This window comes from Python bivittatus, unplaced genomic scaffold, assembly GCF_059951505.1.
Source record: "Python bivittatus isolate LINGU-HERP-01145 unplaced genomic scaffold, Pbiv_v1 ctg000700_np1212, whole genome shotgun sequence".
Lineage (NCBI taxonomy): Eukaryota > Metazoa > Chordata > Lepidosauria > Squamata > Pythonidae > Python > Python bivittatus.
The window spans coordinates 100,200,110-100,224,780 of NW_028277098.1; the positions used below are offsets into that span (position 1 = coordinate 100,200,110).

Sequence of the window (24,671 nt, forward strand, 5' to 3'; positions counted from 1 at the left end):
GCGCCGCCTCAACTTCGGGTTCCCGATGGACTCCTGAGAAGGGCGAGGGAGGGGCAGGAAGAGGCCGAGTCCGCTCAAATGAGCCGGGCGCGAAGGGGGCATTGGATTTTTTTTTTTTAAATGGTCAGCTGAAGATTTGCTTTGCTTGTTGATGTTGCGTGGCGTCGCCCTTTCCTTCCTCCCTGTTGGGGAGGAAGAGGGCTTCCACACAAGCAGAAAAGGCAAGGCTTTTTATCTCAAGCATTTCGTCCTCATGAACGTCCACCATGCAGACCTCACTGGGGGAATATTACAGTTGCATTTGGGAATCGGAAATACTATACGACATGGGTTAGACTGTTCCTCTTTGTCCTAATGTGATTTCCCCCCCCCCACTAGCATAGCCCCCTCTAGTGGCGATAGGACACAGCACCAGGATCACGGTCAACATTCTGAGTTTTAAGGCATTCTGCAGTTTTCAATTTTTTTTTTCAGGCTGTAGAGTTTATTAATTTAAAAAAATCCTGGAACTCCTAATTAAGAGGCAGAGCTCTACTGCTGGAAAATTGGCAATGTAACAAAACTTGTGCTGGATGTAATTTATTTATGCAAATGTATATATTAAAGTTATTTGGCTTTCACAAAAATAGATGCTCCAATTACTATCCCAGAAATTTCCTCCATTATGGGAAGTATAAAAAGGAAAGTCTGTATTGTAAATGCAAAATTAAAGGTCCCAATGTGCAAACAATGCTTGCATTTCACAGTTACCTGGGAAGTTAATGTTTTAACCAAACAAATCAATATTCTGTGGAGTCCTTGGGGTTCTCTGAGCTTATCAATCAATATCCAATGACCAGACGTGATTGCTGGGGGTGCCCCTGGCTTCATTCAAGTGACTTTTGGGGGGGGGATCTTAGGTTCTAATGAAACCCATCACATTCTCACAGAACCCAAAGGCACTTTGAAAAATCTCAGGTATTTAGCAAAGGTTGCACTCCCGGGTATGGCTGAGATCTTAATTTATGGGGTATCTCCAATTATTATTGTTGGTTGCACAGTCCACCAGATGTTTAGACTGGATTTGGCATTTTTGTCCACCTATCAAGTCCTTCCCAAGGACCTGGGATAGGCAGACATTGCTGTCTGATGGTGTGAAAGGCATCGTTGCAGGATGGAAGCAGTTCCAAGTAAAGCTGCCTTTTGCAATGGACTGGTGGTGGTTTTGTCAATGTCGACGGTCTTCAAGGGGTGCTTCAGATGTTTTGGGATTGCACCCAGGGCGCCTATTACTATTATTATTATTATTATTATTATTATTATTATTATTATATTTTTACCCAGACTTTTTTTATATATATGGCTCAAGGTGGCGAATTCTCCTGCCTCCTGTTTTCCCCACAACAACAGCCCTGTGAGGTGGGTAGGACTGAGAGTGACTGGCCCACAGTCCCCCAACTGTGGCAGAACTACAACTCACATTCCCCTGGTTTCTGGGCCAGCACCTTCACCACTACACCAAACTGGCTCTCTTAATTTAATTAATTCATTAGCCAATGATTTCCTTACAAAATTGACTCTGTGATTGCCCCATCTGTCTTGTAATGTTTTAAATTTGTTTTTCCTAATCGGTTAACTTTTTACAAACCATTGATGCTATTTTCTTACACGTGGCTTTGAAATATCTTTGATGGGATATATATAATATATATAATCCCAGTATTTGCTGGATTACTCATATATATACATATACATACATACATACATACATACATACATACATACATACATGCATATGAGGGTAATCCAGCAAATACTGTGGTTATTCTGAACTTTACATTTAGGAACGTCCGGTGAAACCAGGAAACAAGTTAATGCAAGAAACCATTGTAGGAGGAGAGATGTGTTAGTCATTGGCAACACCTTTCCTGAGTCACCATTTTTTTTTTAAAAAGCACCAGCTTTTGTGAGCTGCATGGAGTGGCTACACTGATGTAGGGTTTAAATTGGGGTGCTGTCTTCCCCTCGTTCCAGTTTAAATCCTATATCAGTTTAGTCACTCCGTGCATCTGAGGAAGGGAACTGCAGCTTACAAAAGTTCCTGCCTTTAAAAAAAAAAGATTGCTTAGAAGGGGCTACCAGACTCCTTCCAAGAAACCACAATCCAGTTAACCGTGGATTGGTGTGTCCTTCAAAACAACCCAGTATATCCAAGAAGCTTGTAAGTGTTGCAACAGGGTGCAGCAGCTCGTTTAGCTGAGAAAGGTGGTGTTAACTGCCTTCTGTAACCTCTGAAAGGCACTTATGTTTTACCCTGCGGGGCGGCTACAGAAAAGACGGGCTCTCTGACATCTGACGGTCGTATCACGGATGGGACCACCAGCAGATCCTCTTGAGAGGTCTGTGCCGGGCAGTTCTTGATGCCTCCTGGTTGCCCACCATGCAGGGCTTTTGAGGCAAAAACCCACCTTTTGACCCAGACCTGGAAGCCTACAGGGAACCAACCCATCAATCTTAGGATAGTCATCATTATGTAGCAGGGGGTTTCACCCACTAGTAGCTGTCTGCTCCATTCAGTACAGCTGCAGGTTCGGAGTCATCTTCAAAGGCAGCCCCAAGTAGTGTGTGTTCCAGCAGTCAAGACACGGGATGGTGAGGAGGTGAAGATCAACACTAAGGCTTCCATGCCTGCTGCACCTCATTGTTCAGTCCCACCCAGAACAACCCTTATTTCTGGATGGCCAAGATGTTTATAGACTAGTGTTTCTCAACCTTGGCGACTTCAAGATATGTGGACTTCAACTCCCAGAATTCCCCAGCCAGCTGTGCTGGCTGGGGAATTCTGGGAGTTGAAGTCCACATATCTTAAAGTTGCCAAGGTTGAGAAACACTGGTCTGGCAGATCCATTCATATCACAAGAGAAGCTTGGTTAATATTAATCTTTTTTTTCCCCATGGAATATATAGTTCTGTTTGGTTATGATTCAATGTCCTGTATTGCACGAACCCAGAAAATAAGTTGATTCAGTAATCAAGCATGTGTGAGTCACCAAAACAAGGCACTTTAGTCTGGCTTGTTATGCAGATCCAGCCAAGGGTGGTTCGTGTATGATTCAGTGAGTCCCACAACCCAGAAAATTGGATTACACAAATAACTTGTATTTAAGAGACCGCCGATTCCCCTCCTTTTGGCATCCTGCATTTGGACAGTAGATGGAGTTGCTGGACCAGGTTTTTTTTCCTACCCAAGAAATATTGTCTGACTGAACACACACAGATCCAGGTCTCCCGAGGAATCAAAAACTAAACACCAAAGAGGAAAGGGCTGCCTTTGATTTAATTCAGACAAAAAACACAACCTTTTTAAAGCAGAATCTTTTTTTTATTTTAATTTTTTTTGAAATTTATTCCAACATAACCATTTCTGCTCTCCTGAACTTTTGGAAAAAATAAGGATCTCTTTTTTTTTGTAACCTTGACAGATCAAACGTCCATCTCTTCTTTTCATACCATTACCTTTGTGTATGTACCTGACGGGCTTATGCAATAATCATGCCTAGTGCTGTATATTAAAGCTCAAAGAAGAGTTGCTCGGATGGTTTTGCGGCTAAATTTCAGATCGGTAAGAACGGAAGGATCCTTTCTAAACGTATTCCTGGACAGCTTAAATATTTACTGTAAAAAATATTTACAGTAAAGTTTTTCATACAGAAAGTCAAGGTGGCGTACATAGTATTCACTCCTCCAATTTTCCCCCTGCAATTAACCCTGTAAGGTCAGTTGGTTTGAGAAGGAGAGATTGGCCCACTGCCCCCCCAGGGAATTTCCACGCTGGGGGGGACTAGAACCTGGGTCTCCCCATTCCTAGTCCAGCACCTTCGCCGTGAAGTTGAGCCTCATCTTTCAATAAATGAAAGTGCTTCATTCAGCAATTCTGGGCTGATCTCAGAGCCAGGCTTTAAGGGTCAGGAACAGGAGTTATTTCCAACTCCAAATCTTGATTTATGCCAGGACCATATTCCTGATTGCCTTGTTTGCTCCACACCTTTCACTGAATCATAAACTAACCGAGGAAGCTGCATTCGTGCACCGTGGGAAGCAAAGCAGATGAACTAAGCTTTGCAGCATTGCAACAGGAGTTCCCTTGTATTGTCGAAGGCTTTCACGGCCGGCATACGATGGCTGGTGTGGGTCTTCCAGGCTGTGCGGCCGTGTTCTGGAAGTTTTGGTTCCTAACGTTTCGCCAGCATCTGTGACCGGCATCTTCAGAGAGCAGGAGCACAGACAGGAGCAGTTCTCTCTGTGCCCAGGGCGATGTGACCCTGTTGTGGGTATTTATAGAGATCAGCGAGGGTGCCTGAAGGGTGTGTGTTGGGTTAACGATTGGCTGCTTTTTTGGTGTCAGAATATGTGTGTATCTCCCTGGGGGTTAGGCAGGGTTTTTTCCTGTCTCTGCTCCTGCCCTCTGAAGATGCCGGTCACAGATGCTGGCGAAACGTTAGGAAACAAAACTTCCAGAACACGGCCACACAGCCCGGAAGACCCACACCAGCCAGAAGTTCCCTTCCTTTCACATGCGCACGAGACATCGCACGGGCACCCCCAAGGAACAGCGCTTGCATCGTGATGGGACACACTTATTTTGACTGACATTTTGATGGGGTGGCTGGAGTCTGTGGATGTCTCCAGCAAACATGCTTCATCTGGGCAAGGTCAGGCGCGGCCTTTACAACCTGCAAAGTTCAGTTAGTGTCAGCTGTGATTAGCTTTGGGGTAGCGTTGCACATCCGGACAATGCTGCCTTCTTGCTTCCTTCCTGATCTGAGATGCTGCCGCCCCAGAAAATGGGGTTCTTATGGAACCTGGTTTAAATGTGCTGTGTGAACACAGCCATCCCACCCCTCTGATCCAACAAGATGGTCTGGAACGGGTTTCTAATCTCATGTCTGTAAGAAAAAAATCCCTGCAGCCAACTTGACTCTTCCGATTGGGGGGGGGCTGATCAGATGAGCAGAAGGACCAGATTAGGGCCGCCAGCCTCTCCAAAGTATGCGGGAAGCCCAGCCAGCAAGGTAGTCACTGGCTGGATTCACACATGCCCAACCCACTGAGATTTACGCCCAGGAAACTACATGAAACAAGCTGGAATCAGCCTGAGCCATTAGAGCAGTGTTTCTCAACCTTGGCAGCTTTAAGATGCGTGGACTTCAACTCCCAGAATTCCCCAGCCAGCAGGGCTGGCTGGGGAATTCTGGGAGTTGAAGTCCACGCATCTTAAAGCTGCCAAGGTTCGGAAACTCTGCATTAGACGGCAAAACCAATCATAGTCCTAGACTTCAGAGAGATGAGGGAGGCCAGAGCTAAAAAACCTTGCTTCTCCAAGACACCACCTTGCTGGTCTTTAGGAGAACGCTAAAAACAGAACTATTTGGGACCCTTTTCTCAAGTCCACACACTGCACCCTCTTTACTCTTTTGTTTCTTGATTTGTTATCCTGCTGTTCTTTTACTCGAAGGGTGTCTTACAATTCTTCACCGTTCCACTTTAACCATGCCCCAGATGTTTTCACTTTTTTGCCATCTGGCACTTTATGTAAACTGCGAGTGTGGCTAGACTGGGGCAGGATAGACACTGACTATGTCATTGTGTGAACCACCACGCTGCCTAGGATCCCGGGTGACATTAAGCCGTGGTTTGTTCATCAGCCCCAGTGATTGGGTTCCCATCTAGCATTGAGCCCTGCGGTGAGGTTTATTAACCCAGAACGGAGGGGTCGTATGAGATGTCAAGGCAAAGGCCAAGAGAGGCTCTTCTGGGTGTTGGAAGGCAAACTTACCAGGTTCGTCTCCGGGCCGGGAATAAATACCCAGGCAGTTGCTTGAAGGAGAGAGAAAACTTTATTTCTGAGTGCCAGATACACAAGACCAGCTGTCAGTCAAGCTTAGGGTTTTCCCAGGAGTTCCTTTTGTAGGAAGATCCTTAAAAGGCCAAGGGAAACCCAGCCTCTAGGAATTCTTAGAAACGGTCATTAACCAGGATTCCAGCAATCTGGGGAAATTGACTAGGGAAATTGACTAGGGAGCGTTCTCAGGTCGGGCTTAGGTTGAGCTGTGGTTTCCTGAGTTTGCCTTATCAGGTATTGTCTAACTGGAATGTAGATCTCTTGGGGAAGAAACCTTTTTAGGATTCAATTTTTGGATTTAAGAAATGTTGGCCCTTCCTGCCAGGTCTTTAGTTATTTAATTTTGGGCTAGGGTGGAGGACTCTGGATTCTTTCTCTTGTCTTAATCTTTTTAGGTGAGCCCATTCTTACTATAATTGAGCCATAGACTTTAAGGGCTGTTGAAGATAAGCCACGATAAAATGAGACAAATGGGAAGCTTTGACTTCTGGCTAACATGGGGGGTGGGGGGAGAATTTGATTTCCTCCTCACATGGGTTAATGCAATGTGTGAACTCAGTAACTCTCAAGGGAGACAGATCCATACTGGGAGGCAGAAAAAACATTCAAAGGCTGGAGGCAGGGGGGAGATGATTCACAAGCTAGGACAGCTTCTCTGGGGCTTCTTAGCATCCAGGAAGGGCAGCTAAGGGAAGGCAGACTGGAGGCAATTTAAACCATGACTATTCTGACCATATTTTCTTGGAAAAAATGAAGGACAAAAAGGGGCACCTCTGAAAGAGGTGCCGAAGGATAAAAAAATTTAATTGTTTCTGTTCATAACTTTGCTGCACAAAGGAAAATTCAAGAGCCAAACCAAGAAAAACTTTACCAAAAAGCATCTTCTAATAAAAACATCTAAAATCCCACCGTATTTGTACACTTACTTTAACAAGACAATTCAATTTCCACATTTTTTACACTAATGGGAAAGACTGCGTGTTAAGTGGTACCATCGTTACGGTGAAAGTTAAATGACCAAAATAAAGGACGGAAGGGAGTTTTTGAAACACAAATCAGTCTAAAGGAGAGCTGTCTGGAATCCTTTATAATAAAGGACATATGGTCTCTGTAAGCAAGGCTGGGGTGGAAAATGGGGATGAAGATAACTTCTTGTTCTCTTACAATAATATATCTTAGGATAATAATCTATTGAAATTAAATTTGGTTTGTCTGGGGACCCAATACAACGAAAAAGCCTTTTTTTTTTTTTTACATCTCCCACCAGATGTAGCGATGGCCATAAATTGGAGCCGTTTTAAAAGGGGATGGGAGAAATGAAGAGGTGGATCAGGCACCTGACGGCTGCTAATCTTGAACCTTAAACAATACAATCCCATTTTACCTAGATTAGTATGCTCTACCAGGCAGATCTTCATTGAGGGGCTATTGAGCCACTGTGGAGAATGCTGGCTGGGGAATTCTGGGAGTTGAAGTCCACCCATCTTAAAGTGGCCAAGGTTGAAAAACACTGCTCTAGAGCTTCCTGCCCACCTACTCAGAGAGAGGGAAAAAATATACCAGATCAGAGGCAGGCATATAGTGAAGATGCTCTCAAATTCTCTTGTACCTACAGCCCCAGAAAGTGGTCCTTCTCCAGCTTTAACGCTTTAGCTAGCCTTGTGAAAACTGACCCATCGCTGAGCTTCAGCCAGCAATGCTGCCATCCCGTTGGCTGTTTAATTGGTGCAAAGCAACGTTAGGATCACTTTGGAGCGATCCAGGTTGGGGACTGCAAAGGAGGAGGAAGAGACGTGTGGATCTAGAAGGTTGAAGAGAGAGCCCTGATCTCGCCTGTGAGGAGCGCCTACATCCAAACCTACAGTGGTACCAGGCCCACATTCAAATTTTGCAGGGATCTCAGATCAGCACCATGTCTCCAGTCCATCACCCCACACTTTGCACGCTACTCTCGTGGTTGTGTGTCACTCTCTGAGCTGGGCAGCTGAGTTGATTGCTTCTGCCTCACCCATAGCTCAAGACAGCAGGCAGAAGTTCAGATTTGCAAGTTGCAATGCTGGATCCCCAGGAAGCTTTGAAGACTGGGCATTTCTACCACCCACCCACCTCCTCTTTGATTGCCCTCCTTCCTGGAGGCTGCTAGACATTTATGTTTTTGGCGTGAACCCAAGCATGGCAAGGGAGAAGGCAGGGTACAACCCAGAGACCAATTTTTGCAGTCCCTCCACGATCAACTGGAGGGAATGCTGGTCAACACATCACACGTTCTCAAGGCCTGCAATACAAGCCATCACAGAATTGTTTTGAGTGTGCAAGGAGGGAGTGAAAGAGAGATGTAGGGGGAGACTCACCACCCTGATAATCCTCATATATGACTCCTAGCAAAAAATAAATTTGTAGGCAAGTCCATTTTGATTCTTGGTGACTTCATGGACACATCCCTGAGGTTTTCTTGGCAATGCTATTGATGGAGTTTGTCATAGCCTTCCTCCAAGATTGTTTTGGACTTCCTAGTCTAGCCAATAGATTTCCTGGTGGTCTCTCACCCAAGACCTAAGCAAGCCCAATCCTAAATTAGCTAAAATCCAGACCATGAATCATCCCTCTCCTCCTTTGTGAAGTACAAATCCTAACATGCTCCCTTCCCCAAGTTGTGGCCCTTTGATAGAAAGTTTGATAGTGGATACACTTATCTCTCAATGCACACAGGATTAAGGAAAGCCTCCTTAATCTAGTGGAGCTCAATTTGTGGCAACTTCACAGACTTCACTGTTGGCCACAATTTGGAAGTGACTTGTCTCCCATCCAAGTACTAACCAGATCTGATCCTACTTAGCTTGTTGAGATCAGTCAAGGTCAACTATCTGCTGCCCCCTGCTGTAGAGCTGGGTAAAAAACATCCTTTTGAAAATCCCTGCTGAATTTGAAACCAGAAGAAATAGGTGGGCAATTTCTCCAGGATAAAGAGAAATACTTCCACAATTTCTCAAGGACAGGAATCCCTCTTAATAGCCACTGGAGCACCAATACTGAAAAATAAGAACAATAAGAAGTCATGAAAACTGCAGATCTCTGGAGAAAAAAATGTGCAGAGAATTAGGACCTTAACACACATCCCTTGGTCATTGTGTCACTAAGCAGGTGCAAAGTACCACATTTGACCCATAAATTCACCCCACTTCTCCTCTGAAAGGGATTTCTACTGCAAACTCTCCTTCATCCAACTGAAGAAGAAACAACAGGGGGGAGATGCGGGGGAATTTTCTGCTCAGCATTAATAAATCTTATTATTCTGCTTTCTGTTTACCAAGGCAACATCCGTTGATTACCCTGTGGAGCACTGTTCCTCACCAGCTTCCATGGGTGACTATTTAAACACAAGCATTGCTCAGCTCTAGGCAATAGCTTTCCAGAATTACCCCTAAATTTCTTCTGCATCAGGAAGACCCCAGAATCTGGATTCCAAGCAATCTTTTCAGCTCAGCTGGGCTACCCAAGAAATGAACTGAAGTTTCAGTGCTCTTAGCGTCTCTCCTCAGAGCCTGGCCAGCATCTAATGGGGATTTCGTAATGCCCATCTCTGTTTATCCTCTAAAGAACCAGATTATGTACCTCAGGCAACTTCAACCTCCTGCTTGGGAGTGATGGTTGTGATTCCCCACCCAGCCTGCCATTCTCCAGTCCAGATGACTGGGCCACCACACCAATTCCCTGCAGTGAACTTGCTGCCCCATAGGATATGTTGATCTACAGCTTCCATCCTGCCATGGATGATGGGGATGATCTAGCACATCTGAAGAGTGCTAGATCATACTTGGGAAAGGACACATCACAAAAAGACAATACAGGAACATGATTAGGTTCTCCAAGCCATTCTCTTTGTCTGTCTGTCTCACTCTCTTTCTCTCCTCCTCATTCATTGTCTATCTCTTCATCTCCTGCTATAATTCCCATGGCATTTGGAAGTCATCAGGCTTCAGAAGAGACCAGTGGGTGGCCTCCACGTTCTTCAGATGCTTTCTGGCTAAGAACACAGCCATTTGTTGCTTTTCTCGGCACTGGCTGTACTGTCCAACCTGCCAAGGGAAGTGATCCTTAAGCCCAAGGCTGGACTTGTAACACCGAAGCTCCTTGAGACACCAGTCATCATCCACCCTGTACCGCTGGTAAAGTGCCGCTTCCTGTTTGGGGTTGGCAGCTCTGAGCCAGTCATGCACAGCTTCCAGACCATCTTGGGACATGATACATGGGTAACGGTGTTCGAGCAACTGGACCAGAAGCTCATTGGCCCTGTTGCATCTGAGATTGGCTATCTGGTCTTCCAGACCCACAGGGCAGGTGCTGATGACCTCATCCTTGGTCCTGCGAATGAGCAAGACGGGTCCAAAGTACTTGCACAGCTGTTCCCCTACGTTGAGGTTGAAGTGCTCCTTCACGGTCCGCACCACCAGCTTCTTCCAACTCTTGGGCATGACATTCAAAGCCAAGGGGAGCAGATCATCAAAGGTGGCATCCAGAACCAAAGCGCCCAGTGACGGGTAGGACATGGCCGCGCAGGTGGCTGAATAACCCCCTAACGACCATCCGTACATCACAATGTCCTCAACTCTAAAGCCCAGGCGGAGTATGGCATACCTCATCACCACATCCACTGCATTGGCATCATTCTTCGGGTACGGTTGCCCTGTGCTTCCGGCAAACCCAGGGTGGTTCCATCCCAGCACCGAATATCCCGTCTTCAAGGGGGTGAACAGGCAGCCCCACTGATAAAAGCTGACATTCCCCTCACAGCAGATCACGAGGCGGTTCCCCCGTTGTGCCCCAGGCACACCCAACTTGATTCTCCTGTCCACAAACATGGTGTCAATCTTATTTCCATCCCGGGCCACCAGCTTTGCCCGTTTCCCATTATACTCTTGCAAGAGGCGGATCTGACCCTTGGCCAGGATGGGGAGCAGGGCTTGGTTCAAGAGGAAGACAGAACCCGGGTATAGCAACCAACGGCCTAAGGAGTGAGCCATGATGTAGCTGGCAACACGACTGGGCAACTGTTTAACGCTGCTAATAAGGTTCCATCGGGTACTCCGGTGTCCATAAGGCCCTGCCTCCACTGCAGGCTCCACGGGACATGCTCCTGGCACAGCCTTGACGAGGATAGGGTGCCCACAGGCTTTGCCGCTGTCATTGCGACCTCCCGGGTGGCTGCTGCCTCCTGCTTCATCCCATCGAAATTCCACTGGCCAGTTACCAAATTCGAAGTGGTAACTGGCCATAAAGTAGGTTTTAAAAATGTGGGCAAGAGCTTTTGGGAAACAGAGGACACACATGGAGAGAGACAATGATTATTCTCTAGGAGCTGCATAAAGTAAATAAAAAACGGTGGGGGCAAGGCAAGGACCCCCACACTGATATTTCTGGTGTCTCCCAAGCAGGACCTTCGTGGCTGGACCAATTCCTTCATAGATGCATGATGCTGGCTTTAGAACCCATTGAAGGACATCTCTTTGGCCATGATGAACTCATACACATACACGTCCTTGGGTGGCTCAGCATCCCCTAACACAAAAGCAGCATAACAATGGGTGACATCAGGCCCCTTTGTGACCAAGTCAACCAATGGAAACTGCCTGAGCAGAGCTAAAGGCCCTCTGTTCACTGGAGGACAAGAACGTCTGCAATGGTATGTGAGAAAGACCTAGGGAATGGCCCGATAAGAGAAGGCATAGCCCTCGGCTGCATAATGGGAGGAGAAAGAGGGTCAGAAGGGACCCTCCCTAGTTTCTTGGGCTGTAAAGGAGATGGTAGGAGATTTGTCCTTTCAGACTTGCAAGATTCTGTTAATGTAGCCTTACAATAAAGTAGAATTAGCTTATCTGGTCATGTTTCCTGTCTGGTCTACCTGGGAAGGCTGACAGGACCACAAGGTTGGGTGAAGGGGAATGGCTGGAATGCTGGCACAGGGCAAAACCAAAGCCAAGATAATATACCCTTGCCATTTCTCTCCCAGTGTGGGCAAAGTGAGGCTGGAGGGCTGGGTGGAAGTGCCACAGTTCCCAACTCACGCCCTAGAGGGGCTCGATCTGCACCAACCCCAACCTCTTGGCAGTAAAATCAGTTCAGAGCCGAGGCTAGAGAGATCTGTATCTGCTCTGCAGGCTGTAACTGGGAAAAAGTAAAGAAGGACGAAATGGAAAAGAAGGAAGTCTGGGAAAAAAAGGGGGGGTTCGGAAATGCGTGCCAGCTGATTTAGAATTTGCCGAATCGGTACTGAAGAAGGTGAACGCTAAAGTAGGCGCCAGGACGGCACCAAATTGAATGACATTTATTAAAATTGTCCATATACTTAGGGTCTTCCCCAGTATACTGTGGTGAGCCCCAAGTGCTGAGAACAGCATTCCATGGAATACAACTCACAAAGGAATTGCTTTCGTTGAGCAAGTTTGATAGTCCTTCAACCTCTCTTTCCTCAACCACCCTGAAGTTGCTTAGTTTAGGCATCAACAAGGAAAGGTTATATCCTGTATTAATGAGGTTTAAGTGTCTAGCACAGTGTTTTTCAAACTTGGCAACTTTAAGAGGTGTGGACTTCAACTCCCAGAATTCTGGAAGTTGAAGTCCACACTTCTTAAAGTTGCCAAGTTTGAAAAACACTGGCCTAGCATATATTGGGCACCTGCTAAGGCAAAAGAGGGAAATAATTATCTAATTGGGGTTAGAACAAAAATTTACTCTACCCCCACAGTTTACAAGAGTCAATCCCACAGTTTACAAGAGTAACTGGAAAAGCTAGCTTGCTAAGTAGCCTCTCTTTCAGGTGTTAATTTTAAAAATGCAGGTCATTCACAGGACAGGGTTTTCACAAGAAAATGGGTGTTCCCACCTACTTTCAGCTCTGCCTCCATCCATTCTGTTTGAACCTGCCCAGCATGAAGCCCAACATACTCCCTCAAGGTAATATGGTGTCATGGTATGCGGGAATGACCTTGGGAGACAGGAAGAAGATCCGCAGACTAGGCCATGGTCAGGTAAGAGGCAGCTGAGCCCACAGAAGGAATGTGGACATGGCAAACATCTCAGAAGGGACCCTCCCTAGTTTCTTGGACTGTAAAAGCGACGGGGGAGAAATGCACTTTCAGACTTGCAAGATTCTGTTAATGTCACCTTACAATAAAGTTAGAGCTAGTACTTCTGGGTGTGTTTCTTGTCTGGACTACCTCGCAAGGCTGACATCTGGCCCTTGGTCGAAGACAAAATTTTCCCACACCTGCGTTAGAGGCCATCCCAGGAATGTTTGACCTAGTAAACATGCAACTTAAAAACAGGATTTGTCTCCATCCTTTCTCCTTTGGAAGAAGTTCTCCTCCACTTAGGGGATGTCAAGCGTGGTCCTAACGGAGAAGCTCATGATGCTGGACATGGGGAAATCAAGGGGAAAAATAGAGCTGGTTTAGTTTTCCGCTAAAGATAAGATCCATACTTTTATTAATCATAGTTTATGCCAGTGTTCTCAACCTCAGCAACTTGTGTGGACTTCAACTCCCAGAATTCCCCAGCCAGCGTGCTTGTCGGGGAATTCTGGGAGTTGAAGTCCGCATGTCTTAAAGTTGCTGAGGATGAGAAACACTGGCTTATACTACTGTATATACTTGTGGATATACAGTAGTATAAGCCAGTGTTTGTGGATAAGCCAAGAATTTTAGGTGCCACAATGCACCCCAAACCTAAAAGTTGGCTTATCCGCGAGGGTATTTGGCAATTCTTTTTAAAAGTACCCATATTTCCCATATATATTCGTGGATTAGCCCATCTGTGGATAGGCAGACCCTCGAATTTTTAACCAAAATAGAACGAAAAATGCAGGCCAGCTTATCCGAGGGTGCTGCATTTTTCAAGGTAAATTGGTTAAAAATGCAAGGATTGGTTTCTGTGGATGGGTTTATACACAAGTATATCTGGTGTGCCAAGCCAATCTTTTTTTAAATGAAGGTTTGGGGTGGATTAGTTTCCATGTAATATTAAGCTCGGGTAATGAACTTTGTTGGGCTCCATACACACTCTTGTTGGGAAAAAAATCCAATGGCTACAAAACTTTGTGAAATCCATAAGCTATCCTAGAGGAATGCTAGCATTTAATGAGATCCCATTCATCAAAAATGCCCCATCTTGTGAGATCTCACAGGATCTTGTGCCAGAAAGTGCCTGTGAGACCTTGAGATGTGCCTGCCAAGATCTCACAAGGTGGGGCATTTTTTTAAAATGCGCAACTTATACACCAGTTTACAGGCACGAGGCAATAAACGAAATAAAGCAAATTAGAACCAAGTATCAGTCTCTGAAAACCCGTCTCTGCTTCGGAGCCAAAACAGCCACACCAAACCTGGCATGACTAATGCTAAGAACGAAACCCACGAAGGACTCAGAACGGCTCTTCTTTCCGTTACAGGGCAGGACGGCCGTGAGACCTCTGGCTTGCCACCCCATACTGCCGCACTTCACTTAACTATGGGTTGGTGGGCTGGGATCTGCGGGGGTGGGTCAAAAAAGGCAAGATGGCAGTTGTGACAGCACGATCAACCCCCTTTCCCGCTGTACATGCGCACGACATCGATCCACATGCAAAAGGGGTGGAGCTTGGATGGCACTGCTGCTATCAACATCTATCCTTGTCTGACTCCCTGGCAGGCCACGGTGCCGGGGTCTGCAAAGAGGCACATCGTGCCATTGACTCCAGCGTATGAACCGCAGTGGCTGCGTTTAAACACATGCTGTGCACCCCATTAGGGTTGCAGGGATGGGTGTCTGGAGTAGGCAATCTGGGCAGGCCCCTCTACCAGCAGAAGAACGGCTCTGTTCACAGGACGTGCTTATCCAGGTCCCTTACATACTCAGCAGTTGCATTCATAAAGCATGCTACACTATGTCCTTCCTTCCCTCCTTCCCTCCTTCCCTCCTTCCCTCCTTCCCTCCTTCCTTCCTTCCTTCCTTCCTTCCTTCTCTTTCTCCTTCCTGCCTTCCTGCCTTCCTTCTCTTTCTTCTCCCTCCCTCCCTCCCTCCCTCCCTCCCTTCCTTCCTTCCTTCCTTCCTTCCTTCCTTCCTTCCTTCTTTCCTTCCTTCCTTCCTTTATTGTGCAAACCCAGACAGCCCATTGATGCCACACACCATGCATTCCCAGAAAATGGGTGAGTTTAATAACCAAGTTAAACCAACTGTATGAACGCAGACAGTGAGCCTTTTGCCACACTGATATGTATGGAGCTAAGCATCTGGTTAGCTTCACCTTGAGGGAACCTGGCTTGATTATTTAAACTGTGATAAGTTCCTCCCAGTTTCTTTTTCAAGAGAAGGAAATGGGAATTTCCCAAAGAGCGGAAAATTGGGAAAGTCATCGACATTTTCTTCTCACCGCCATGGTTTACAAGCGTGTGTGTTTGCTTTAAACACCCCTAAGAAAACAATACTATGTTCTGCAGCAAAGTTCTCTAAACTGGTTTTACAACCTGGCAAATGATGATCAGCTGAAAGAACAAGCAGGTTCCTGCTGGGAGGAAGCACAACCAATTCAGGGCTGGGAACGGCTGGAATCCTGTTGCTACCAGCGTTGACCGATGGCTTTCATGGCACAAGGCGCTGAAGAAGGTGAGCAACGTTCAAGAACATGAATGCGGTGAGTCTGTTTCAGAGCACAGAAATGTTAACCACTTCTTAAGACCTCCTGCATTTCCACACTAAACACAAATTCTGATAGGAGTATTTTTGCACCATTTGCACAATCTGCTCCTTCCTGCTGTCGGATAGGGCAAAATTGTCTCACAGGGCACAATTTTGCTCTAGCAAAACTTGATCGAGGGTGACTTCATTTGTGGCTGGATTCACATAACGTCTACTAGAGTTTATCTCTCAGGTTGCAGAGAATATTTTAAAGAAAATTAGAAGCGCTTGGAAGAGGTGTTGTGGTGACTTTTTTGCATCCAGAACAACAAAGTGTGCGCATTATGGCCAGAAGAACCAAAGTGTACAATGACCATTTTTTCAAACTGTAGCTGGCTCTCAAAAAAAGACATCTCTTTCTCTAAAATATTATACAGTAAAATCTATGTCAACCAAAATAGGACCAACCCATAAAAATAAGTCAGGGAACTCGCAATATTACAGCTGTATTCTCCCAGCTCCCTTAGCCTGATTGTTGAATTACTCCATTTGCTGAGTTTGCACAAAATATTGAATCTTAAAGCACAAATCTCCCCTCCCCCCCACAACTAGCCAAGCTTATCACTAACCAAGTTTCGCACATGGTCCCAATGAAGTCAGTAGATCTTTACCTACCATGGTTAGGTCTCCTGTGTGGACACAGCCAGTCCATTCGTCAGCTCCTTGAGAAGCAAAAAGTTGGCTCCCTGTCCAATTTTGAGTCACAGTTCTTCATCACCAGACAAACATCTCAGTGCAACAATAGACAACGACGAATCCTAGCATTTATTTCTCTCTCTTACTCTGCTATCAAACCACTATCTGACCAGCCTAGCTAGAGCTTCCAGGGCAGCTCAAATTCTTCTGGTGGTAAAGTTCTTCCGTGTGTGGTCTCCACGTTCTTCAGGTGCTTCTTGGCCAAGAACAAAGCCATATGTTTCTTCCTTGCAGAAGATAAGTCACTCCCAACTTTCCATGGGAATTCAGTCTTCTGTCCAAGGCTGGATTGGTAGCTCTTCAGTTGATGGAGGCACCATTTGTCATCAACCCTATAGAAATGATGATAGATGAAGCTTTCTACTTGAGGGCAGTCAGCAGTGAGCAACTGGCAGACCACTTCCTCCACTCCGGAGATGATGTCAGGGTAACGGCACCTTAAGATCTGCAGGAGCAGCTCATTGGCTCTGTTTGTCTGGACCATGGGGAGGTGGTTCTCCAGATGGAAGTGGGTGCTGGTGATTTCATCCAAGGTCCTCCTAATGAGCAGCACTGGCCCTTGATAATGGCACAGCATATCAGCCACATTGAGGTTGAAGTGCTCTCTGATGGTCTGGAGCACCAGCTTCCTCAACTTCTTAGCCACAACCTTGGCAGCCAGAGGGAGCAAGCTGTCAAAGGAGGCATCGAGGACCAGTGCTCCCAATTCTGGATAAGCCATGGCAGCCCACGTAGCAGTATAGCTGCCTAAGGAATAGCCATAGATGGCAATATCCTCCAGGCTGAAATTCAGACGGTGCATGGCGTACCGGATGACCACGTCCATGGCATTGATGTCATTCTGTGGATAGGGCTTCCCTGAGCTCCTGGCAAAACCAGGGTGGTTCCATCCCAGGACAGAATACCCGGCCTTCAACGGGGTGATGAAGCAGCCCACTTCGTAAAAACTGCCATTCCCTTCACAGCTTATCACCAGCTGCTTCCCAAACCTCTTCCCTCTCCTGTCCACAAACATTGTGTCAATCTCATTCCCATCGCGAGCAACCAGTTTGGCCCGTTTCCCATGAAAATTCTCCATTAGGCGTGTCCTCCCATTCACCAGCAGAGTCAGCGGGACTTTGTTCAAGAGATACACAGAGCCAGGGTAAAGGAGCCAGCGGCCAACCGTGTGAGCCAAGGTGTACCTGATCCAGCTGTTGGACCCATGCTTCATTCGGCGGAGGATACTAATTTTGGCCTTCTTGGCCTTTCTGTCCTGGACAGCTGTGGTCATGCCTGACAGGTGGCTCTCATGACTCCTGTTGCTGTCCTCACTGCTGGTACTTCTGCTGGTCTCATCCCAACAGTATTCAACCGGCCACTTCTTGAATGAATAACTGTCCTTGATCATCAGGCACATCCAAATTTTGAAACACATGACTGAACTCTTAAGTGATGTCCACAGAATAGCATGAGATAAATGAAAGGAAGTTGGCAGGGAAGAAGGGATGGCCAACAAACTGGGCTGGATACTAGTCTGGGAATGAGGAACTTCCCTCAGCATTTAACCCCAAAGTGGATGTAGCTATTGAACCATGTTAGAACATCTTGAGGTCACCAACTCCCAGTTGGTACTATATAAAGGGAGGCTAGTACTATGCAAAGGGCAGAGGGCATTTCCTTTGAGAGTCCTCCTGGTCAGGGAGAGGTAATAATCAGCCAGGCCAACCTCCCTTTGTGAGCAATTTCTCCTCTGAGGACCTGTTTGAGAGTGCCATGGGGTCCTATTAACATCTACCCCAGATGCAGTGTCCCTCTCTAGTGGTACTAGATGGGGGGAAGCAGGTTAGTCTCCCCCCCGTTTGGCTGCAGAAGTTTTCGTGGCCCCACAAACTGTGTTTGTTCTTATAATCAAGAGGTCCTAGATTCAAGAACTTCTCAATATAGGGTTCCCCAGAGCTGGCCATGTTCCGCTGAACCACCTTCAGCTTCCTTTGATGGTTGCCACCTCAAAAGGAAGCTGAAGTACAGGCCGCCATCCTCGTGCACTTCCTTTGCAAATGGCAGAAATCCTGTGAGTTTTTTAAAAGTGGCCCCAATCTTGGCAGATTCTGGGGCTCTCACTTCTGCAATCTTATCTGAGAACGTGAACATCTCATGGGCTTTCGTGGTTTCCTCAGATTTTGGCTGTTCGTTTGTTTGGGTTTTTTTTAGTTTCAAATGCCTTAGTTCCTTACAGAGTGTCCTGCTCCCTATTCAGATGGATTCCCAATCTTTGTGATTTCTGTTTTGGGAACTCGGCACTGCTCCCGTGTCTTCTGCCAGCCTTGTCATATGGGTTAGTGAGAAGCAGTCTCTTTCTCTGCTCTCAGATGCATGATAACCAGGAGATCGGTGGGGTTGCCATAAGCAGACCTATTCTGGAAGGGGAATTTTTCCGGAACAAATCTCCTTGCATCAGATGTGTGGCCTTGCACAGTCCTGCATCCTCTTCTCTCCCTTTCTTTTTGAGAAGTTGCATGGCTGTAATTCCTACAAGGCTGAGTAGATTATCAAAGGCAGGGCTGTTTTCCCTGCTGTTTCTTGTACTGCTGCTGTAAATTTCCTACTGTTAGCTGTGCCTATCAGTAAAGGTCCTCTAGCAACCATCAGCAGGAGTAATGCAGTGTTTCTCAACCTTGGCAGCTTGAAGATGTGTGGACTTCAACTCCCAGAGTTTCCCAGCCACCATGTGTGGACTTCAACTCCCAGAATTCCCCAACGTGCTGGCTGGGGAATTCTGGGAGTTGAAGTCCACCCGTCTTAAAGTTGCCAAGGTTGAGAAACACTGCTGTAGAGAAAGCAGAAAGACAGTGCTTGGCTCCTGATGAGAAGAAGAATTGAGCATGAAACAATTGAGAAAGCCAAGAAAAGGGAGCCAGAGGGCTGAACAGAGCCTCTGTCCAGATCCTGGGTGGGTTTACCAGCGTGCAAACAGCACTTGGGCAAAGTGGCTGCAGCCGAGCGTCACTTTTAATTCGCAAACAGGGCAGGGGGGATTTACACAGGCCCTTTTCTCACCTCCCTTTGCATCCCTTAAATTTGCTCTCCTTGGCTGCTTTCTCTCCTCCACGAATGCATGGGGCTGCCTTAACTTTTCATCTCTTTCTCTCTTCTGAGCTGCCCCCCCCCCCCCCCCCGTGTGCTTCGCCTGTGGTTCTTCAGCATGGAGGGCTTTCTCTGCAGCTCCTCCAGAGCTGGGGGGGGGGGGGGGACCAAGCAGAACAAGGTTACAGCTGCCAGTGGGGGGGCTGCAGCCAAGGGGCTGACCACTAGATGGCCCCAGAGAATTGATTCATTATGTGCCGTCAAGGGGTTTTCCACTCCTATGACCAGAGAGAGAGAGAGAACTGAAGACCAGGCTCTGCCGTCTGGCGTGGGGCGAGAAGAGATGTAACCAGCCCTGGGGGTGGTTGGCGCCGTGAGGATGCTCCCCGAGCCTAATCCTTTCACCATTGATCTTGGAAGACATTTATTATTTGTAGGACTATGGTTTTATTGTGTTTTAATGAATATTTATTCTTTGACTGTAAATCACCCAGAGTTACTTGTAGGGAGGTGGGCAATGACAAATGCGAAGTATAAATGAATAGAGAGAGAGATAGAATTTAAATTTTTTTCCCCTGTCTCTTTGCTCTCACGTTGTGGTCATTGGGTTTCTTGCAGCTCCAAACTGATGGCCTTAAGCAAAAAGGAATGGAGGGCATTCAGGTCAATGGTGGTAGAAATGTAGGGCTGTCCCCATTCCCCTACCTTTGGGGAAGCCAAGGGAAGTGTAGATGTCCTTTGTCCCCATCTTGTCCTTGTATTATGACAAGTATACATACAGGCTGCCTTAACACAGCACGATTAAATCATCCAGCAGAAATGCAGAATCTGAGGACCTAAGATGAATCTGGCCCTGAAAAGCCTTGAGTCTGGCCCCTGGACTTCTAAGACACGTCACCAAGTTCACACAACATCCTTAACCTAAGTGTTGAATTAACCCCCTGCCTCAGTTGGCTCAACACACTGAAGCATCCACTTGGCAACTTAAAGATGGGTGGACTTCAACTCCCAGAGTTCCCCAGCCAGCCTGTGTGGACTTCAACTCCCAGAATTCCCCAGCCAGCATGGAGTTGAAGTCCACACATCTAAAAATTCCTGAGGCTGAGCAATATTGCTTCCAGACCAAAAGAAAACGAGAAAGAGAAAAAGAAACCCCCTTAGGTAGTCACGAATGAATAAGATGAAACATACATTTGCAAACTTCAGAGGGGTAAGAAAGAAAGAAGGAACGTAGGTCTTTTCTCAGAGAAGTGGAAGGAGGAACCTAATTTCTACAAGTACTGCCACTGAATGGAATCTTCCAAGAAACTTGCAGAGGAACATTTGGGGGGCAGGCATGTCTAGGGAGGTCAAAAAAGTCAAGGTGATGGTTGCCGCCATGCAAACAAAATCCTTCCCCTTTTTAAAATGAGTGTTGTACAACCCTGGATATCATCTTGGGTTTTTTGACCCGTCCTCCAGCAGACGCCTTTGGACTCCCATGCCTAGTGCAGGTTTCAAAGATGCCGCAAGGATTTTGACTTAAAATAAGCCCCACATCAACTCTTTCTCGCTGGTTTCCCCACCCACCAGATTGCTATTTTCCTGAAAAAGCAATGATTGAAAAGTACTCTTGCTTCCCATTACAGCTGCCTTTTTGAACATTTGTGTAAAATTTTAGATTTTCTGGAATAAAGTTTGCCATCTTTGGCTGGAGGGCGGGCGGGGGAAACAAAGATTTTGTCAATGTGAAGTCCAAGTTGCCGCGGAGGTCACCGAGAGGAAACGTCTCTGCAAAGTCAGCAAAATGCCGGCATCTGATTGCTAAAGCAGTTTTCCATATTTGAAAAGTTTTACTTCTCTGCATTTAGGAAAACAAAAAAAATGTTCAAAATTTTTTTAAAAATGCCTAGATTACAAATAACCAAGCAAATGTACTTACTTCCTCAAGTGTTATTAAACGAGGAAAGAACAGAACAAAACTGGAAATAAGCCATTGCGCAATACATTGAGCGAGACCCCTGTGGGTCCACCTGGCTAACCTTGGCTGATCTCGAGAAAGCTAACCAGGGTCAGCTCAGTTTAAGGTTTGGATGGGAAACCACCGGGGTGCACACTAGACTGGGAGGATGGGGGGGGACCCTAAAAGATGATGCCAAGCTATCCATGAAATCTCCAACACAGTGTTTCTCAACCTTGGCAACATTAAGACGTGTGGACTTCAACTCCCAGAATTCCCCAGCCAGCAAGGCTGGCTGGGGATTTCTGGGAGTTGAAGTCCACACGTCTTAACGTGGCCAAGGTTGAGAAACTTTGCTCCAACAGCTGAACTAGACTTGTCTCAATCAATCAATCAATCAATCAATCAATCAATCAAATCTTTATTATGGTCAAAAACCACAGACTTTATGCTGGTCATGTCCATTCTGGAGAATGGTCCTTGAGGTTCAGTGGTGACCAAACCGCTGCCTTCTTCCATCCTTGGATTAGCTCTTTGTCTTCACCAATTTATCTTAATCTAAGACTGCATGCATACAGCAAGCACCCCAAACGGTCTTCCCTTTTCCCCGCTCTTCCTTTCAAAGGCTTTCCACGCGGAGGAGAAGAAAAACCTGTGGATGGAGATGGGAAAGGGGCCCTCAAGCCATGTTCTCTGCTGGTCTCTCCCTCCCACCATCCTCCTTTCCCTTTCTTCCTCCCCACCCCAGCCATACCCTTGGGGGATTCAAACCCTTGTCAAGCCAGCTGGACCTGCACAGACTCTCCTCCTCTCCCCTCCCAGCACACCCATTTCATTCCCGGGGAGGGGGGGGCATTAACAAGCCGACCTCCTTGCAGCCTCCTGGTCGCGCAGGCAGGTGAACACATGCCCTATCCTGCCTCTGACCCCCAGAGACCCCTCAGAAGGCCTCTTCCCATGGCTCTCCATGCAAAGCGTCTCTGTTCTCGGCATTTCAACAGGTCCTTGCCATCCTACCTAATGAGACACCCAAGGCTTGTGCACATGTGTGGGTGCGCATACACAGACACGCAAGCGCATGCTCCTGGTTGGTTTGGAGGGCGGGAAGGCTCTCTGCATCAGAGCCTTATCGCCTTTTCCCTCCTTAACAGCAGAGGTCAAGTGGGTCCCACCCTTATCGGCCCTCCCCATAGAGGCAAGAAGGGGGCGAGGGAAACAAAGAATGCGCTGGTGGGGGGGAGGTGGGGGGAGGCCTGGGGGGAGGCAAAAGGCTTGCTCTCGGGGGCAGGAGGGTGGGAAAGTCCTTGTGAAGTTAGCCGGCCTGTTGGAAGCAGGACAAGGCCGCCTTGGCTGAGCCTAAAATAGCCCCCTCCCCAACAGATGTTTATCCAACCCTGAAATAATGCTTTTTTAAAAAAAATCCTCTTTCCAAGGAGGGAACTTCATTCTCATCCTCCCTAAAAAAATCTCTCCATCCCCTGCAAATTCTTTTTCAAGCATGGCAGCGTGAAAATGCATGTTTGGTTAGCAGCGCTGGTAAATTGTAATTGATAGGAATTACTCCAAAAGCAGGGTCCCGGTCCCGGTCCTGGTCCTGGGGGCTTTCTTAGTTGGTTTCTACAAGGATGAAGGGATGTCAGGAATATTCGCCCGGCGTGACAGAAAAGGCAACCGTTGTTCCCAGGTCTCTGCAGATGTCAGCTTCAGCCAGTTTCTTTGAAGAGAACTTTCCTGTTAATGCTGCTGTGATTCCCGGTGATCAATGTTTAGGGAAGCCGCAGTTTCCACTCCGGTGCATGGATTTCTGCAGCTGTGGCATTCAAGGGGGCTTGGAGCTTAAGGAATTTAAGCGGAAGCGTCAGCTCTTGCCACCATCTGCACGTTCCCATTATGACATTTCTTGCGGGCACAGCAAGCCTCAGTGGTGCCAGGGAGACACATGCCACTCTCTTGATTTCCCATAAGTCCCTAGAGAAGCATTTCTCAAGCTTCGCAATTGGAAGATGTGTGGGCTTCAACTCCCAGAATTCCTCAGCCAGCATCTTCTAGTTGCCAAAGTTGAAAAATACTGCCCTAGAGCAGGAATTCCCAACCTAAGCATCTTCCAGCTATATGGATTTCAACTCCCAGAATTCTCAGCAATGACCATGCTGCCTGGGGAATTCTGGGAGCTGAAGTCCACACTTGTGGAAGCTGCTCAGGCTGGGAAATACAGCCCTAGAGCGATGCAGTGTCAAGGGGCATCGTGGGAATTATAAATGGCTTCTTCTCTGGATGCTGGTTGGATATGTGGGGTGTAAAAACGGGCAGATCTTCTCCCTTTCTAAGACACGATGGACTTCATCCAGGTGCCTCATTTGCATGCTCACACAGCTACTTTCTCTGTTGCTGGAATTCGGGTATGTATTTGAAGAACGTCCACTGAAAAGTTTGCACGGACTGCGATAAAAGGAACTTGAGGATCAGTGACCACAAGGGTGAGGTTTAGAAGATCAGGACTGACTTTTGCCTGTACTGTAAGCAACACGATGTGGGCCTGGCTACCAGCTTGGCTGGCTTCCAAAAAGGGTTGGACCAATTCATGGAAGTCCTGGAGATTCTTGCTGTTAGCCTTGATGGCAGTAGGACTACCTCGAAGGCCATCTGCTGGGAGGCTAGTGGGCTTCCTTGAGCAATTGGTTGGCCAGTGAGAGCAGCATTTCTCAACCTTGGCCACTTTAAGATGGGTGGACTTCAACTCCCAGAATTCTCCAGCCAGCAGAGCTGGCTGGGGAATTCTGGGTGTTGAAGTCCACCCATCTTAAAGTGGCCAAGGTTGAGAAACACTGACTTAAGGACAACAGACAGTTGGACTAGGTGGGCCAGTGGTCTGATCCAGCAGGCCACAGCGTATGTTCAATCCCACTGCAAAGTGGGGCTAGCATTCAGTCCCACAGCAAAGCGGAGCTAGTCCGACCCCACGGATGTTGCAATGCCAAGTGTCTGTGAATACTTGAAAGGGTTTGACCCAAATTCAAATCTCTGTTCAGGTAAGAAGCAGAACCGATCTCTGTAGGACTTCAGACCCATCCCATGGGGACAGCTTCTGCATTACCTACTAAATTAGGTTAAGATGTGGCTGGAAAATGTGGAAGGACAGTGGGTTGCAAGAAGCCAGTAATGATGGTTACCTGTGACCCAAATGTGATTTGTTCAGTTCTGGCTTAGTATGTTGTACAGACTGAGGCACTATAGTTTATCAACCAAGATTTATGGTTTAGCCACGGGCGTGACACTCAGCCACTATGGGACCTTCAGTAAATCTTGATTAAGCAGAGCTGGGTTTGCACTACGTGCACCTCCAGACTCTCTCACACTAACTTAGATTTATTGTGAGGATCG

The 24,671-nt window shown here is 46.9% G+C and overlaps 2 protein-coding genes across 2 annotated transcripts; both read right to left on the reverse strand.

The window, feature by feature from the left end:
• Nucleotides 1-9,822: 9,822 nt before the first annotated feature.
• Nucleotides 9,823-11,208, reverse strand: LOC103054580 (ABHD16B-like). Its single transcript, XM_007431182.3, has one exon. It carries the CDS (start codon nt 11,206-11,208, stop codon nt 9,823-9,825), a length of 1,386 nt encoding a protein of 461 aa, XP_007431244.2.
• A 5,195-nt stretch (nt 11,209-16,403) lies between these two features.
• LOC103054337 (ABHD16B-like) lies at nt 16,404-17,702 on the reverse strand. The gene has a single exon (XM_007431181.2). It carries the CDS (start codon nt 17,700-17,702, stop codon nt 16,404-16,406), a length of 1,299 nt encoding a protein of 432 aa, XP_007431243.2.
• Between the last annotated feature and the right edge of the window lie 6,969 nt (nt 17,703-24,671).